Genomic DNA, 18447 nt, shown 5'->3' on the forward strand with positions numbered 1-18447 from the left:
GGCAGACACATACACGGCTCATAGGTGTGTTGTGAACATGACAAAGCCCCAGCAGAATATGCTTGTGCATAGCAGATGCTCAACAAATGATAAATATTATCACTATATGTGATTATTCTTAAAAGCATATTTAATGGTAGATATTGCTTTCCTAGTCAGTTATTTCATACACCTGTTCGGTGTCCCAGCCGGAAGGAACCTTGGAAATCACGTGGTCCAAACCATACATTTTCCAGGTGAGAGAAAGAAGGGCCATGGAGGGCCACTGAGACAGCTGGGTGCAGGTGAGTCAGGAGCCCACGGCCCGCGGTTCTAGGTCAGGATAGCAGGAGGACCAAAGAGCCAGCTCATTTCCACAGGTGCTGACTCAGCATCTCTTCCATGCCTTCCCACGCTGCACCTGCCTCCCGGCTGATTCCCGTCAGTCATCAGCTTACCACCTCCATCCGTGAGGGAGAGAACGTGATTTAATTGGTTTGGGGTGGGGCCTGAGCATTAGGGTATTTACAAAGTTCTTTAGGGCAACTCCAAAGTGCCTCTAGTGTTGAATGTCACTGTCCTGGATGTAGTGGATTCTGTGCTTTTCCCTCCCTCTCCATCCAGCCCATTACCGCTGTCCTGGTTGGGCCACCTGGTCATCTTGATGGCCACAGATTCCGACTGATCACCCAGTCTCTCTTGTTCACAGTGGACAATCAGGACATTCATTCTAGAATGCATGTTGGATTACCCCCCTGCTCCAATCCCTGCTCCATCAGTTCATGGAAGGCCCAGACTGGCACAGGAGGCCCTCCAGGTCCGAGCCCTGCCTGTTTCTTTGGCCTGGTCTCCAGGCTCTTCTGCTCTCCTTGTCTTTGTGATCTAGTAATGCTGAACGCTGTAGAAATGCCCGCCTCATCCTGCCTTCGTGCCTTCAGCTATAGCTGTCCTCTTGGTCTGGAATGCCTTCCACCCCTCCTCTGAGTCACTGGAGCAGTTCCCACTCAACCTTGAAGTTGAAACTCAGGGGCCTAACCTCTACCCTGACTTGGGCCTATCCTTTGTTCATGTACAATATCCTCCTGTATTCTGGTCCTTACGCTGGGTTGCTGTGACCTTTGCCCCACTGGAAGGTGAGCTGAGGGTAAGGACCACACCTTGTCCATCCCCATTACATGGCATGTCTTGGATGAACTCTGATGAACTGAATGGCCTCACCAGACTTCTCAGCCCAAGGCAGACTTAACGCAGGAAGAGAATTCCCCCAAGACATCCCTAAGAGGTGCTTAATCATAGGACCTTCATAAGAACTTGTGAAAGAAGTCCTTACCAAAACCATTTCCAACCAAAAAGACCACATTTACTCTGATGTTTCCATTATAAATATTTTGTTTTTAATTTAAGAATACCGATTAACACAGGAAACAGACTGAGTTCATGGACTTGCGCATATGGTCATTAGTTACACTGTGACGTGTTAATTTCTTTATCATTTATTGGCACTGTCAACAGAATACTGTAAACAAGATCACTTTGTATGCGTAAGTTGGCAAGGCTCCCTAGCTATGGTTTTCTACCATGAGCTGATATACAGATAGATATAGACAGATATAGATATACAGATTATATTAATGTTGTGCACGATTTTGCATGGTTACTGAGTGTCAGTAAAAATTATTTAAAAAACACCCATTTATAATAAAAGTGAGGATGTGCTAAGATTTGCCATGACTGGACCTTGTTTTCTGTAAAAGTAATGAGATTTGCTAGCGACATTTACTAAACTCTATGGCACTAATGTGTGATGGATTCGTTTCCGGACCGTCGGCCACAGAAGTTCTTCTGCGTGGGCTCTGCCTGAGCCAGCACCCTGTCCTCTGGGCTCCCTATGTTTTCACCAACCTCTAGCAAGTTTCTTGAGCGCTGCTGAGAATGTTTTCCTTGAAATTCTCGCAGCTACACCTCCACTTCCAAAAGAGAACGTCTCAGGAACTCACTATGCCCTGAGTCAACGAGGACTGGCTGATAAATGGCTTAAAAAGTTTTATAAGTAACTTCCCTTGATAAGGAGTGAATAAGTCTGGAAATGACTTTCCAGATAAAAAAGATTTCATTTCTCTGTCAGTGCCCTGTGGGGAGAGAACAAAATATTGGAGCCACTCTCTCCACCAAAGAAAGCCAACGTTTCTGGTTGTGCCCTGGCTTAAAAACCTTTTGGACTCCAGCAATCTCATTGTATGTTTGGATCCAATGCTAAAGTTCTCAGGAGAAAGCATACATGAATTATGGTTTGGTTTGCATTTTGCTTGTTTGTTAAATAAGGCCTTGAATCTTGGGATATTGCCTGTGGAATCTGGATCCCCAGTGAAAGGTGTGAGGCTGTGAACTCATGTGTCTTTGCATATGCTGTTCCCTTTCTGCAACACTCTTCCTTGTCTTGTCTACTTGGTGAACTCTTGTTCATCCTGCAAAATCCTGCTCAAATGTCACTTTCTCCTTGGAACCTCCTCTGACCCTTAGGTGGATTGGGCCACTCCCTCTGACTTCCTGATGTTCCTACACATACGACTATTATGGCATTAATTGCTGGTTTAAGATTCTGTTGTCCGCAGTGGGATGTGAGTCCCTTGAGAGCAGGGACTAGGTTTTATTTCACCTTTGGATTTCTAGTGCTTAGCACTGGGCCTGGGACAGAGCAGGTACTTAATGCAAGTTTCATGAATGAATGACTGGATAAATAAATGAATATACAAATGAGCGAAAGCTTGCAGAGAGAGGGAGGCTCCATTTAGTTGGCAGTGCGAATGCCCTTGGACACGGCAGAGCTCCTTAAAAGCAACGGATTAGCACTGAGTGCAGGAATGCAGGGTGAACCGGGATTCAGGGATTCCCCCTCGTCTGTTAAACACGCGACTGCCTTTCATTCTTGGCAAAAATAGGATGATGACCAAATCTGCTGAAAAGCGGAAGCAGAAAAAGAACAAACCACTTTGAGATCTTTGGATGGTTATTAAAAGAGAAAAGTGCTGAATTGAGAATCTTGATCTGCCCAGCTCCCAAAATAGTCAACCAAGGCACCAGGAGACCAAGTGGCTTCCTTTTGGACAGACTTCCTTCATCTACCCGCTAAACAACACTCATTGCTGGAGGACGACCAAATGCTCTTTTTAGGAGCATCTGAGGTCAAATCAGTTCCAAAATGGTCTCGCCTCTAGCAGAGACCCCCTTAGCCTCAGCCTTCATCCAGTTAAGCCTCTAAGCATCACCTACCTCGTCATCTCACAGTCACTCATGGCAGGAAAATCTCTGACTTGCAGGGGTAACGACAAGGAAGCCACCTTGCACCAACAGGCTACTTTCTCCTGCATGGAACTGTGGCGCCCTCAATTCATGATGCCTCCAGCAAGAAGACACCTAGTCCAGCTTTGATGTAGCAGCAAAGCCATTCCTGGGACGGCTCAGAAGTGGAGCAGAGGTGGATGAGTAGAGCTAGAGAAAGGGTCCCGGGGCGAGGGGTCCAAACTCAGACCCCAGGTGCCGTGGGGACAGGAGGAGGGGTCTCTGCTGCCCCAGACCTGGGCTTACACTCCTGGGCGTGTGTCCCTGGGATGATCAGGTGCAGCTTTCTTTGCACAGAGGTCTGGGCTGACGTTTAACGGGAGGGAGGGAATTTGGGGAATGAGGGTGCTGAGTAAGACCTGTTGGCGATGCCACCCAGAGATTCTCCCAGGACAAAGCCCCATGAAGGCGAGAATTCACAGTTTGGAGAGGAATCCCCGGATGGATCGGGGGAGTGGCCCTACTCTTTAGGAGGCCAGAAGACCCCTTCCCACACCCCCAAGCTCAATGCCGTGTCCCTACTCTCCTGCCTTAATATGCTCTGTCCTGCCCATCACTGGACTGCGCATGGGACATGCTCAGAGCTTCGGGGCCTGGGCGCAAGGGGGCAGCATGTCTGTTTGCATAGGGCAGGGGGAGCCAGCGTCCTCCCCGTTCAGAACGTGTCACTTGAGAGGGACGGAACCCAGGAGTCCCAGCCACCAGCCCCAGGAGCAGGTATCATTCCCCTGACTGGCTTCCAAAGGTATCGTTGGGGTCGAGGGTGGCAGATAACCTGGCCAGGACCCTCGGGGCCCAACCTAAGACTATGTCCAGGGCTCAAGCAGAATTTCTGGGCTTAAAACCAATGTGCGCCACTGGCTCTGCAGGGAGAGAGCAAACCAGCCCCTCCCCTCCCCCCAAGCCACGAAAAACATCCCCTCCCCACAAATAATCCTCCAGTTTATGCATTCACCTCTGATACTTTAAGTGAAAACATGAATTAGGCAAACTAATCAATTTGACAAGGGGTGAGATCAGGGCTTCCTCAGAGCATGGAGGAAATGGCTTCTTTACTTGAAGTCGGCTAAGATGTCGCTGAAAATATTGAGGAACAGGTGTGCGTGGTGGTCCCTGAAGACCAGAGTGGGACGGAAGCGGATGGATTTGTCGCCGCAGCCCCCCAGCATCAGGCCTAAAAGGAGAGGCGGGGGTGGGTTAGGGGCTTGGGCTCGGAGTCACGGGCTGGGGAGCCGGGCGGGGTCACACACGGTGGCTACCCCATCCGTCCGAACCGTTCTGTCCTTCCTTGCAGCCACCCGTCCAGCCCTCCTTCCCATTCTCTCTCATCGGCCCGCTCAGCCGCCCTTCTCTCCCCTCCCTCCCTTCCAACTTTGAAGGCCAGCTCTGCTGCCCCTGAGCTAGGCCTGCTGATTGAGAAATCCTGACACAAAGTCCTGGCCTTCCAGAAACTCGCGGTGTGGCAGGGAAAGAAAATAAGTAAATTACACAAGTGTGGGCAGGTCAGCAGCGCTTATGAAGGATGGAATCTGAGTTTTGGTTTTTTTTGGGGGCCGCGCTGCGCGGCTTGCAGGATCTCAGTTCCCCAACCGGGGATCCAACCTGGGGCCCCGGCAGTGAGAGCGTGGCGTTCTAACCACTGGACCGCCAGGGAATTCTCGGAACCTGCTTCTTTTAAAGGGCGATTTCACCTTTGACTAGATGGGGCTCTTTGGCTGGGTTGTATAGCGTCTCTGAGACTCAGGTTTTTCATTCTCAAGAGGAGGTGAATTACCCCTGCCCTTCAGGGCTGCTCCAGGATTCTCTAAGATGGTCCAGGTGAAAGACACCAGCTTTGACACACAGTAGGCTCTCTGATCGGCCCCACTTAAAACTTCCATGGCTCCTATAGCTCTTAGGAGAAAGTCCACAATCTCGAACCTCATCCCCAGGCTGACGTGAACCTGATTCACCCCCTGCCACCCGTCTGTCCCTCGTTCCACTCCATGCATTTGTTTTCTCCCTCTGTATGCCCCATTCTGCCCAGCTAAAGGCACACATCCCTTCCCCTGCCCGGAATGCTCCTTCTCACCTTCTTCACCTGGCCAATCCCTATTCATCCGGCAAGATGTAGGGTAAAATGCCACTTCCTCAAGGAAGCCTTCCCTGATTTCCTGGACATTTTCCCCAGCTATTCGTTCTCTAACTCCCTTTCCTCTGTTCTAGGACTTATAACTGTAATAGATTGTTTATGGAATATTCTCTTTGATGTCACCCCTTCCTGCTAGACTGCAGGCTCCTTGAAGGAAGGGACCCTGGCTCTCCTGACCCTCTCCAGAGTTGGTACCTCTCACCTTCTGCTCACCTTCTCGGCGAATATCGTTGAATGAATAAATGTATAAGGAAAGCTCCCTGGTAACTTTCTCTTCTTTTGAGAAAGGCAATTCAGACTATTTTTAGTCCTGTGAATCACCTTCCCCTCCCCCTCCCTCCGGGCCCCCCACCAGGAAATGTGGGTACCCCTGGCTGCCTTACCTTTGTTTCTGGCTATTGAAATGAGTTTATTCCGTATGGATTCATCTGGCGTGTCGAAGGAGCAGAAGGTGCCTCGTCCTCTCACTCTGCTGATGAGCTGGGGGTACCGGGCCTGCAGTGGGGACACAAGGCCGGCATCAAAGCCAAGGAAGGCAGCCATCAGCCCACGTGGACCTCATGGCCACTCAGGACAGGGGCAGCCTGTGTTTGTGAGAGCCTCAGAACAACAAGATCCCTGCCGAGCCCGGCCCTGGCACGTCCCATACTCCAGCACCAACAACTGCAAGCAGGGTGCATCTGTCCCCCCAGGGGACATAAGTAAGTGCCTGACATTTCTCCTGCCACGCTGGTGACAGGGGAAGGAACGCTGTGGCAGGAGGGAAGGGCCCGATCCTTCCACCCTTCCCAGAGGCCTTTCCTAGCACCTACCCCTGCCCAGCCTCAGTCTAAATGCAAATCCAGCCCAAGAAAAGAAAAAGAAATTCCCCCTAGAGCTACAGCACAGTTAGAGGCTCTCAGCTATCTCAGCAGCCACACTTGCCCCTTCAGAGTCTGCAATCAGGCAGATCTGGGTTTAAAGCTCCCCATTCTCATCCAGAAAATGAGGAGAATTATAGTTTCCTAATTTCAAGTTGTTCTGGGTTAAGGGTGCCAGAAGAAAAACAGGACACCCAGTTAAATTTCAGATAAGCAACTTCTAATTTTTTAGTATAAATATGTTCCAAACATTGCATGGGATATACTTACGCTAAAAAAAAAAAAAAATTTAGTTGCTATCTTTTAAATTTAACCGGGTGTCCTGGCATCCCTACCTGGGAGAGGAAGATGGTGGTCCCTGAAGCTCCTGCCTCTGCCCTGTGACTGGAACCAAGTCCAGTGTCTGCCCTTCCCTCCTGGGCTTCAGACTTGTGAAATTTAAATTTAACTGTTTTCCCCCCTAAATGCAGCAATCCTATTCTGAGGATTAAATGAGATAAGGCACCTAACACAATGCTTGGCACAGAGCAAGTTCTCAATTAATGGAAATAATAAATAATTATTATTGTTATGTCCTTGATCACGTCAGAGAGGTAAACGCTGGCAAAGAACATGGGCTTGGGAATTCCCTGGTGGTCCAGTGGTTAGGACTTGGCACTTTCACTGCCGGGGGCCTGGGTTTGATCCCTAGTTGGGGAACTAAGATCCCGTCAAAAAATAGAAAAAAAAAAAAGAACATGGGCTTTGAAGGCTACAAGAATCAGGTTCAAACCCCAGTGCAAGCTGTGTAACTTTGGACAAGTTAATAACCCGCCACACCTCAGTTTCCTCATCTGTAAAATAAGGATCATGGTGGTGTCTACATCCACAGCGTTACCGTTGGACTTAAGAGTGTATGAGATCCCCTATTACGGAACTTGGCAGGAGCAGGCTCTCAGTAAATGGAAGCTGTTATCACTACCATCCCTCCTCGCTTCGTCATCACCATCACCATCACCATCAGTGGATCTGCTCTGCTCACTGGTGACTGGGTGCTTCAAGGAAGGGCTCTTTGTATCCAGCCCTCTGGGGTTAGGGTCATCTCTCCTGCTAACTCCTGGGCTGGGCTGGCCAGTCCTGGAAACACTGTGGTTCCTCCCAGCAGCATCCCCCGTCCCCAAATCTAGGAGAGCGTGTTGGGCAGGGAGTAGACATAACAAAGACAAATAATTATAATAAAGAGCTCTACTGTCCAATGAGGTGGCCACATGGAGCTGTTGAAATGTGAGTCCAAATTGGAATGCACTGTAAGCGTAAAATACATACTGGATTTCAAAGACTTATTATGAGAAGAAGAATAAGAAATATTGAATTATTTTATATATTGGTGGCATGTTGAAATAATATTTTGGATATGATGGGTTAAGTAAAATATATTATTCAAATTAATTTCAGCTCCTTCTGTTTCACTTTTAGTATGGGTACTAGGACCTTTGAAGTTATGTGCATAGCTAGCAATCTATTCCCCTGGAGAGCACTGCTACGGAGTGATCAGGATGTAGAAGGTGGTCCAGAGGAGGGAATAGTGGGCACATGGGTGGGAGCGAGAGACAGGGAACATTGGGGAGGTTTCTCAAAGGAGGGATGCCTGAACTCAGTGTCAGCAGAAAACCGGGAGTTCAGGAACTGAAAACGGGGTCGGGACGGACTGGTGGGAAGGCGTCCCCTACAGAAATGGCACAGGCTGGGGCAGCGGATGTGAGGCTACACTGAAGAGCTCAGCTGCTGCCCGCGGGGGCCGTGGGGAGCCATGGATGGGGATCCGGGAGGGCCGGGCGGAGTACCTGGAGGTCCAGCAGTCCCGTGAGCAGGACCTTCCCAGCATGGGCCGCGTTATTCAGCAGGTCCTCCCGCTTGATGATGTTGATGACCTCAGCCAGCAGCAGGTTCTTGGACGGGTCCCCCAGCCACGTGTTGAAGATCCGGTAAGGCTGGAACAAGACACAGGGCATCAGAAGGGTTCCAGGCACACCCCCAGACACACACTTCTCCCCATTTAAGAGGAGAGAGACTAACCCAGCGAGTAGCTACTAAGTGCTGGGAGGATAACACATATGGGCTCACCAGAATCTCTCCGTAACAGCAACCCTGTAGGCAGGTACTACTATTAGGGACACCAACTTGTCCAGGTCCTGGGAAATCCCTCAGTCCTGGGGAAACCGAGACGGTTAGCCCCTAGTTACCATAATCCTCATTTTATAAAGGAGGAAGCTGAGGTGCTGAGCAGTTGAGTGACTTGTCTGTGAAAATATGGCCCCTTAGGTGGTGGAGTCAGGAGTGGATTGGTGGCAGTCTGACCCTCAAAGACCACCCGCTTTACTCCCCCTTCAGGGTGTCATTGCAGCCAACTAAAACACACTTCCCAGCCTCTCTTGCAGCTAGGAGTGGCCATGTGACCAGATCTTAGTCAAAAGTGGTAGAAGCAGAAATGTTGTGGGATTTCTGGGAAGACTGCTTGAAGACGAGAAGGGGGCCACTTTATCCTTCCCTCCTTTTTCCTTCCTACTGCGTCAAATTGAGATGGCGCTCCAGTAGCCATTTTGGATCATGAAGTGACCTTGAGGGTAGAAGCTGCATGCAGGAATGGTGGAAGGAACGATCCTGGGCCCTTGATGACTCTGTGCATGTGTGTGTGTGTGTGTGTGTGTGTGTGTGTATGAAAATCCATACGTACAAGTGGCAGTACAGTAAAATGGTTTAGAGCATGAGCTCTGGATTTAAATCTTGACTTTGTCACTTAACAGGCTGTGTAACCTTAGACAACTTACTTAACCTCTCTGTGCCTGATTTCCTCATTAGCAAAACGGGAGAGAAAAATACCATCTACTTGGTTAGACTGTTGTAAGGATTAAAAGTACAAGAGGAATACTTAGAACTGGGCCAGGCACAGAGCAAATGCTCCATTCACAGCAGCAGCTAATAACAATATTTTTGCTTGTGCACAAAGCAAAAAATTAGAAGCCTGACAATGGACCGCTATGAAGTCAGCCCTGCAGAGAGAGCTGGGGTAATCGTAATCACTGGCTTTAAATTAAATTGATAAGAACTAGGCTTTAGGAAACCTCTGTGACACATTAGGTATTCACTTAGTTCCTCATTGGTGAGAAAGAAGCAGTAATGAGAAGTCGATGTCCCTTGCCCCGCCTCCCTCCCCTGCCCTGGACAGGAGAGGGTCCACACTCACAGCGTTGGGCCTCAACTCCTCCTTGTGAAAGAAGCCCCCGGTCATCATCTTCTTGCTGAAGGTCATCACGTCTGCTGGGTCATCCAAGCCCCAGTGCTCGTGGGCCCAGAACTTGCCGGTGCAGCCTCCTCCGGTCTGGACCTCATCCACCAAGAAGGCACAGCCGTGCTGGCCGACATGGAATGAAAGAGAAATAAACACCCAGCGCAACTCGCCCACCTCGGACCCCCAAATCCAGCCCAAGAGCCACTGCTTTCTGAACCTCAAACCAAGCCTGTGTTCTTGGGCTGTGCAAAACCAAACTAAGCCTGCAGGAGGGCAGTTCCAGCAGGGCTGTGTCTGCACGTGGCCTCAAACTGCTCAGCCGGTACGAAACCGGAACATCAAATGATCCCTGACCATCGGCTTCGGTCCCTGAGCAAGTTGACATGCTCAGAAGGAAGGTGTCCCAACCGTAAGGCAGCCCCATTTCCCAAACTTCCGGTGCAGTGTTTGCCAGCTCTGCTCATCACCCGGACTATTATTTACTTAGCATTTCTGTTTAAATCAACTCATGTCATGTCACCTTTATCCGTGAACTGACTGCTTGGACAGGCCAGTTATACGTGCAAGACACATTAAAATAGACATGATATTAACATGAAGTTTGTTCATTTGGCTTCTGTTCAGTGTGGACCACAATGGGCTGAAAGATGAGGTGGGATCCCTAGAAAGAAAAGGGAGGAGGCTTAGGCTTTCCCCAGGATGTTCTCTTGATTGGGAATGTCCCCGACTAAGACGGCAGGTTGGAGACTGACTTTGGAATAAGATTTTAGGGGAGAATCCCCCGTCCTGCCCTCACCCCCAACTTCTCTACCCATGAGGCCGACAGGCAGCCTCTGAACACCTGGAAGTTTACAAGGACCCCAGGCTAACCCTTTGCTCTGGAAAACCAACTGGAAATGGCCCGTGGCCCCATCCAGCCCTGGCCCTGTGTGCTGACCTTCCTGGAGATGTCCCTCAGCTTCCGGAAGAAGTCGTCCGATGCGTGGTTGTCTCCACCCTCAGACTGGATGGGCTCCACTATGATCCCCGCCACCGTCTTCTTCTTCTTCCGGTATTTCACGATCAGGTCCTCCACCTGGATTCCAAAGGGGGACATGACAAGGATTCGTGGAGGCTCTTGGGCAGCCTCGGAGGATGGGCATGTGGGGTGCTGTGGACCCCTGGAATTTAAGTTGAAAATGTCATAGTGTCTTATCATTACATAGAATACACAATGGAGAAAAGACAGTCTCTTCAGCAAGTGGTGCTGGGAAAGCTGTACAGCCGCATGTAAATCAATGAAGTTAGAACACACCCTCACACCATACACAAAATAAACTCAAAATGGCTTAAAGATTTAAATATTCAATATAAGACACAGCACTATAAAACTCCTAGAAGAGAACATAGGCAGAACATTCTCTGACATAAACTGTAGCAATGTTTTCTTAGATCAGTCTCCCAAGGCAATAGAAATAAAAGCAAAAATAAACAAATGGGACCTAATCAAACTTATAAGCTTTTGCACAGCAAAGTAAACCATAAACAAAAGGAAAAGACAACCTACAGACTGGAATAAAATATTTGCAAACGATGCGACTGATAAGGACTTAATTTCCAAAATATACAAACAGCTCATACAACTCAATAACAAAAAAACAAACAACCCAATCAAAAAATGGACAGAAGACCTAACAGACATTTCTCCAAAGAAGACATACAGATGGCCAACAGACACATGAAAAGATGCTCAACATCACTAATTATTAGGGAAATGCAAATCAAAACTACAGTGAGGTATATCACCTCACACCGGTCAGAATGGCCATCATTAAAAAGTCTACAAATAACAAATGCTGGAGAGCGTGTGGAGAAAAGGGAACCCTCCTACACTGTTGGTGGGAATGTAAATTAGTGCAGCCACTATGGAGAACAGTATGGAGGTTCCTTAACAAAGTAAAAATAGAGTTACCATATGATCCAGCAATCCCACTCCTGGGGATATATCCAGAGAAAACTCTAATTTGAAAGATACATGCACCCCTATGTTTATAGCAACACTATTTACAATAGCCAAGAGGTGGAAGCAACCTAAGTGTCCATTGACAGATGAATGGATAAAGAAGATGTGGTATAAATATACAATGGAATATTATTCAGCCATAAAAAAGAATGAAATAATGTCATTTGCAGTTACATAGATGGACCTAGAGATTATCATACTAAGTGAAGTAAGCCAGACAGAAAAAAACAAATGTCATATGATATCGCTTATATGTGGAATCTAAAAAATCATACAGGGACTTCCCCGGTGGTCCAGTGGTTAAGACTCTGCACTTCTACTGCAGGGGACATGGGTTCGATCCCTGGTCAGGGAACTAAGATCCCGCATGCCACGCGGTGTGGCCAAAAAAAAAATGAAAAAAAAATACAGATGAACTTACTTACAAAACAGAATCAGACTCACAGACATAGAAAACAAACTTACGGGAAAGTGTGGGGAGGGAGGGATAAATTAGGAGTTTGGCATTAGCAGATACAAGCTACTATATATAAAACAGATAACCAACAAGGTCCTACTGTATAGCACAGGAAACTATATTCAATATCTTGTAATAATCCATAATAGAAAAGAATCTGAAAAAGAATATATATACACATATATATACATACATATATATATGACTGAATCACTTTGCCACCGCAATGAGAAGCCCGCGCACCGCAAAAAAGAGCGGCCCCTGCTCGCCACAACTAGAGAAAAGCCCGCGTGCAGCAATGAAGACCCAATGCAGCCAAAAAATAAAAATAAAAATTTAACTTTTTTTAAACTATTTTTTTAAATTGAAGTATAGTTAATTTACAATGTGTTAGTTTCTGGTGTACAGCAAAGTGACTCAGTTACATACACACACACACACACACACACACACACATATTCTTTTTCAGATTCTCCTCCATTATAGGTCATTAAAAGAAAAAAATTTTTAACTGTTAACAGTGAGAAAAGCATCTTATTTTCCCCAAGAGGTTATATTTCTTGAACTCTTGCTCTAAAATGGGCATCTTCTTACAGATAATTAAAGACTAATAATTGTGATACTTGGGGCTTCCCTGGTGGTGCAGTGGTTAAGAATCCGCCTGCCAATGCAGGGGACACAGGCTTGACCCCTGGTCCGGGAAGATCCCACATACCGTGGAGCAACTAAGCCCGTGCGCCACAACTACTGAGCCTGCGCTCTAGAGCCCCCGAGCCACAACTACTGAGCCTGCGCACCTAGAGCCCACACTCCGCAACAAGAGAAGCCACCGCAATGAGAAGCCCGCGCACCGCGATACAGAGTAGCCCCCGCTCACCGCAACTAAAGAAAGCCTGCGTGCAGCAATGAAGACCCAATGCAGCCAAAGATAAAAATAAATAAATAAATTTATAAAAAATAAAAAAAATAATTGTGATACTTTATTAATAATTTAATAATTACACATAATTGAAAAAACCCAAACCATACACCTGGATAGAGTAACAAGTACAATCTTTCTCTGTTATGCAGAATTAAGGAAAAACCTTCTATTTGGATGATGCAATTTTAGCCTCGGTCTCACCAATTGCCCCAGGGAAGCTCTAAGATGCTTTTCTTTGCAATCAGTGTCATCTGCAATTTGTCATCATATGGCTATTTTCTTGCTTATTTGTCCAGTGCTGTGTTTCTGACTACCCTATACTCTCTGATAGGATGCAGGAAAGACATGTGGCTAGCAAGCGCTTGGAATGTAGCTGGTCCAAACTGAGATGTGCTCTACGTGTAAAATACACACAGCGTTTCAAAGATCTAACACGAAAAAAAGACTATAAAAACATGTCATCAATAATTTTTAAATATTAATGACATGACACAATATTTTCGATACACTGGGTTCAATAAAATGTTATTAAAATTAATTTCACCCAATTATTTTTACTTTTAAAAAATGTAGTTACTAGAAAAGCTGTAGTGACATTTAGCTTGCCTTATTTTGCTTCGACTGCATCACCTTGTCTCTTTTATTTACCACTAAATACCCAGTGCCTAGCACCTTGCTTTACACTTAGTAGGTGTTAACTATTAATTAAAAAAAATGATGAGCTTAAGAGGCAAACCAGCCTTATGTGAGCCCAAATCCAAATCTGAAGAGTGATAGCCATTCCCCGCCACCCCCCACCCTGCAACAGAATCCTTCCAATGTCTTACATGGAACCCCAATATATGGGACAGATCAAAGCGGGGCTATTGTGGTTGAAGTGGAGGCACGGGGACCAGGGTTGCCCATCCTCAGTCCCTCCCCGCCCCCACTGCAACCTCCAGGGCTCCCAAAAAGCCCCAGGATTCTGGAGAAGACTGACACACAGTGGACTACAGGATCCCATGGAATTGTTTTTCCTATGAGCTACCCTGTATTCTTTCCATCAATTCATTTTCTCTTACTCCAGAGTCAATGAAGCTTGTCCCCAAAGAAACTCACATGATACAGAAGTTGGTACCAGAAGCGGGGTGATGGAGGCTGGGTGGCAAAATCAATGTCTCAGTACCTTTCCTAACATGGAACATTGGGGCAGGAAGCGCCCCCGTCCCTCCGTCCCACCCAGGGAGCGCCACGCGGGTCGCTGGATAAACTCTTTGTGTGTTCCTCTTCCCTGGGGCTAAGTCTTGGGGTGAGGGGTTGAGGGGGAGGTGAGGGGAGGACTTGGGGGTTACCTCTTCTAGACAACGGGCCTCTTCTTGTTGGTTCTCTTTCACAAACTCTTCCAGAGGATACTTCAGCCGTGGGAATGGTGCAATGGGCCAGTCGAAGGAAGGGATGTCGATCTTGTGAATAGCTTTGGAGTGCGTGGTCGCTAAGCAACCTAAGCCCAGCACAACAGAAGAGCAGAGGTTGGCTCAGGGAAGGAGGATGGACCGTCTCTGAGGAGGAGATGGGGCAGCCCAGGGAGGCCCGGTGCCTGCAGAACCACAGTTCTAGGAACATCCTGAAGCTGAAGTGGCACCCATGTGTCTTAATCTGTGTGTGTGTGTGTGTGTGTGTGTGTGTGTGTGTGTCTTTGCTTTCTGATCTATCACAGACTAACACAGACTTTGAAGGAAGAGAGACAAGGATTCAAATCCTAGCTCTGCCACTGCATGGGCTTGGAATGTTCCTTCCCTTGCCGAGCCTCAGTTTCCACATCTGCAAAGTGGCAACAGCCATCCCCAGTCTCCAGGGAACGGTATGCAATCGATGAGACAATACGTGGAAGCCGCCAGTGCCAGATCAGAGGCAGCCGTCACTATTGTTGTTGCTGTTATTATTACTCTACCTGCCACCTTGGGATCTCACGGCCCTCCTTACCCATGGTCCTCCCATGGAAGGCACCCATGAAGGAGAGGATGCTGTAGTCGGGGCACCCGGGGGCCTGGAATCAAGAAACAGCCATCAGTCAGGGTTGTGAGCTGGGGACCCACATGGTGGCCCCCACGAACCTCGAGGAGTACGAAAGTCTCAGGAGAACCAGGATCCCCGCTCAGGCAGAAGTTACAAACTGGACTCCAGAGGTCTGTATCCAGCCCACACGTGGTGTTTTCTGTTTGTTTTTTATCAAGAGATTTCATGAAATAGATATCCTGAACCTCTGTCTTCTCACAAGTTCTGTACCACATGGGCCCATTTCTCTCGGTCAAGCCTGAAGGTGGGCGAGCACGCTGGCCCTGGGCCCTCACCACCCATCTTTCTCCCTTCCATCACTGGCAGGAGTCCACAGGCTTTTCAAACTCCCCTGCCTCAGTCCCCCTGCCCGCCCCCCCCGATTGCTCCCACAGCCCACAGGTGGGCCAGGTGCTGGTGGTGATATCTGCCTCCTGTGACCTGAGGTTGAGCTGGGCCCCACACAGGACATGCCCAGGCTTTGGACGAGGTCTGCTGGGCCAGAGCGGGAGGGTGGGACCCCCAGCTTTCCCTCTCCCCACGGGGCTGCCCCTGAGCTCAGGAGGGACTCATGAACCCCAGTCTTCTTCCAGCCCCAAGCGAATGGCACAGCAGCACTGCCTTCTGACCCTCCAGCTGGCAGGAAATCAGACCTGCCTCCAGTGACTCAGGAGCCGCTGGGGACGCGGCAGAGGCCACCTTGGGGGCCCCTGAGTCTCTGGGAGGTTGTATGGCATTTTCTCAGGCTGGCTGATCTCCACTGGGTCCCTGGGACCCCCGGGAAAAGCTCCAAGACCTCTTCCCACAAATCCCAGAATGCCCTCTTGTCATATTCCTTTGTTAGTCTCCAAATGTGATATATAGGGCGTAACTTGTTTTACTGCACTTCACAGATGTTGCACTTTTTTACAGATTGAAGGTTTGTGGCAACCCTGCATGGGACAAGTCTTCTGGAGCCATTTTCCAACGGCATTTGCTCACTTCGTGTCTCTGTCACATTTTGGTAATTCTCACGATATTTGCGACTTTTGGGTTATTATTCTGCTTGTCATGGTGACCTGCGATCGGTGATCTGTGATGTTGCTACTACAACTCCCTGAAGGCTCAGATGATGGTTAGCATTTTTCAGCAATGAAGTATTTTTGAATTAACGTGTGTACATTTTTTTAAGACGTAAGGCTATTGCACATTTAATGGACTACAGTACAGTATAAACATAACTTTTCTATGCACTGAGAAACTAAAAAAAATCATGTGACTCGCTTTATTGCAATATTTGCTTTACCGGGGTGATCTGGAACCGAACCCCCAATATCTCTGAGGTGTGCCCCTATGCTGATTTACATGGTTGAGAGCACGGTGCCTATGCAATTTACAACCCACTGTTTTCACTAAATTATAGCACACGTGTCTCTAGGCCAAGAGAAACCCTTTGTGATTATTCTGGCTGCAGAACTTTGTGTTTGGACACAGTGGGTAACTGAGTTCAGTGGCTCTCGATCTGCAAACACCCGCCCCCCCACCCCTTTTTTTAAGCGGTATACACTTCTGCCTCAATCATAGTGGGATTTAGGGGAAGGACTGGCCTGCTCTGATTGAAGCTGGCTGGGAATCTTGGAGCCTTACTTGGTCTTCCCCGTGCACCCCCGACTGTTGTACCCCAACACTGGCCCCCTTGGTGCCTCCCTGAACTGCTGGGGTTCCACTTGGAACCCCTACACTTAATCCATCTTTCCCCATTACTGGATATACAGGTGGTTGCCAATCTAAACACCAACGGGTGAACACCCTTGCACATATATTTGTGTTGACATTTTGGATTATTCTAGAGAATACATGAAATGCCACTTTAGACGGGTCAAATACAGGCAGCTGTCCTGGGAAACTGATGCGTGCTAGTCGGAAGAGTTCCACTCGGCCGGCCTTGAAACCAAGGGAATGGACTAGGGGGTTGGAATGCTTGAGGATCCCTTGTTGTGGACTGAATGTTTAAGTCACCCTCAAGTTCATATATTGAAGCCCTAACCCCCAGTGTAATGGTATCTGAACATGGGGTCTTTGGGTGGTACTTAGGGTTGGATGAGGTCATGTGGTTGGGGCCCTGTGATGGGATTAGTGCCCTTATAGGAATGGACACCAGAGGGCCTGATCCCTCTCCCTGAGATAGATGGAGGACACAGTGAGAAGGTGGACATCCCCAAGCCAGGAAGAGAGCCTGCCCTGGGAAACTGGATTGGCCAGCACATTGACCTTGGACTTCCAGCCTCCAGGACTGTGAGAAAAATACATCATACATGTCTGTTGCTTAGGCCACCCTGTCTAGGGTTTTTGTTATGGCAGCCTGTGCTAACTAAGACACCCTCCTACTTGAGAAGGACAGGGCCCCAGGCATGAGGAGGAGGGGATGGATGCTGGGCTCACCTGGTTGATCATGCACGTCTCCAGCTCCTCCTTGGAGAAACCCGATTGGCCCCTTTCCTTGCTCTGATAAAATGGAACAGAACAAACTCTCAGAGACGCTCTGGGGCAGGAAGGGCTCCCACTTTCCACCCAAACCAACATCTAGTCAATGAGGGGATGCTTTCTCAAAAGCTGATCATATACACGTTGACGTTACACGTATGGACTGAAGCATGAGACCATTCATTGTCCTTGTGATGAAATAAATAAATGGATGAATAAGTTGCTTTACTATTCTATTGGCAACAGTGAAGATCTGTGAGATGGTATGTTATTTCAGGTAACACAGTATAATGACACTGGGGAGGTTTTACACTACACACTGCCAGGATGTTTGGAAAACCCGGTCCAGGAAGTGGCCCTCCTTGGATTTCGACCATGGCCACTGATGTCCAGTACTCTGGCCAGCTGGGATGAACAGTCGGACAAGGGCTGAGTGTGTGGCTGGGGGCTGGGGGGCCTGTGTGTGTGTGTGTGTGTGTGTGTGCACGTTGCATGCATACAAGCCCCAAACCTCACCCGGTACCACATGAAGATGGTCTTGAAGGCGTTTTCGTTGGAGCAGGAACCGCAGGCCATCGTGATGAGCTGGGACATGCCTTTAGGAGCCACCTGTGGGAGGGAAACAGCTGTGGGCTCCCCACCCCCCCAGCTGGAGCGGGGCCTCTGCAGGGGCTGCACACTGGGCCCTGGAGGCTGTGGGAGGCTGGGAGGGAAACAGGGATGCAGTCCCGGAGGCAGTCTGACTGGAGGAGGTGGACGAGAAGCCCCAAAAGGCCCCAGGCTGGAGGCCAGAGAGGAAAAAAGGTGAAGAAAAGCCCAGACATCCCTCCTGACACAACCTCTGCCCGGAGACACCCACATTTTACAGGTGGGAATTCGGGGTTCTGAAGGACTCTAATCCTTGTAGCAACTGAAACCCAAAGGAGGACTGAAGGGCACAGGCAAAGGCCCTGTCGTGGGATCAATACTAACTTCCCCGGGTTCCCTTTTTC

At 48.5% G+C, this 18447-nt stretch overlaps 1 protein-coding gene across 2 annotated transcripts in view; it reads right to left on the bottom strand.

Moving 5' to 3' along the window:
* The window catches only part of ABAT (4-aminobutyrate aminotransferase), a 93389-nt gene continuing 74942 nt past the window's right edge, over positions 1-18447 (bottom strand). Inside the window, exons 8-16 of one of the 2 annotated variants that reach the window (XM_022552188.3) lie at positions 17972-18064; positions 17414-17476; positions 14921-14984; positions 14290-14438; positions 10515-10652; positions 9533-9700; positions 8133-8279; positions 5833-5944; positions 1-4492 (exon numbers count right to left, since the gene is read on the bottom strand). In XM_022552188.3, the coding sequence (XP_022407896.1) occupies positions 4371-4492; positions 5833-5944; positions 8133-8279; positions 9533-9700; positions 10515-10652; positions 14290-14438; positions 14921-14984; positions 17414-17476; positions 17972-18064 (1056 nt within the window). In that variant the 3' untranslated portion in view covers positions 1-4370. The other variant, XM_089896185.1, reaches the window with a different exon arrangement.

This window comes from Delphinapterus leucas, chromosome 15 (assembly GCF_059928025.1).
Source record: "Delphinapterus leucas isolate spDelLeu-1000000601 "Yukka" chromosome 15, BTC_Dleu_Yukka2, whole genome shotgun sequence".
NCBI classification, from domain to species: Eukaryota; Metazoa; Chordata; class Mammalia; order Artiodactyla; family Monodontidae; genus Delphinapterus; species Delphinapterus leucas.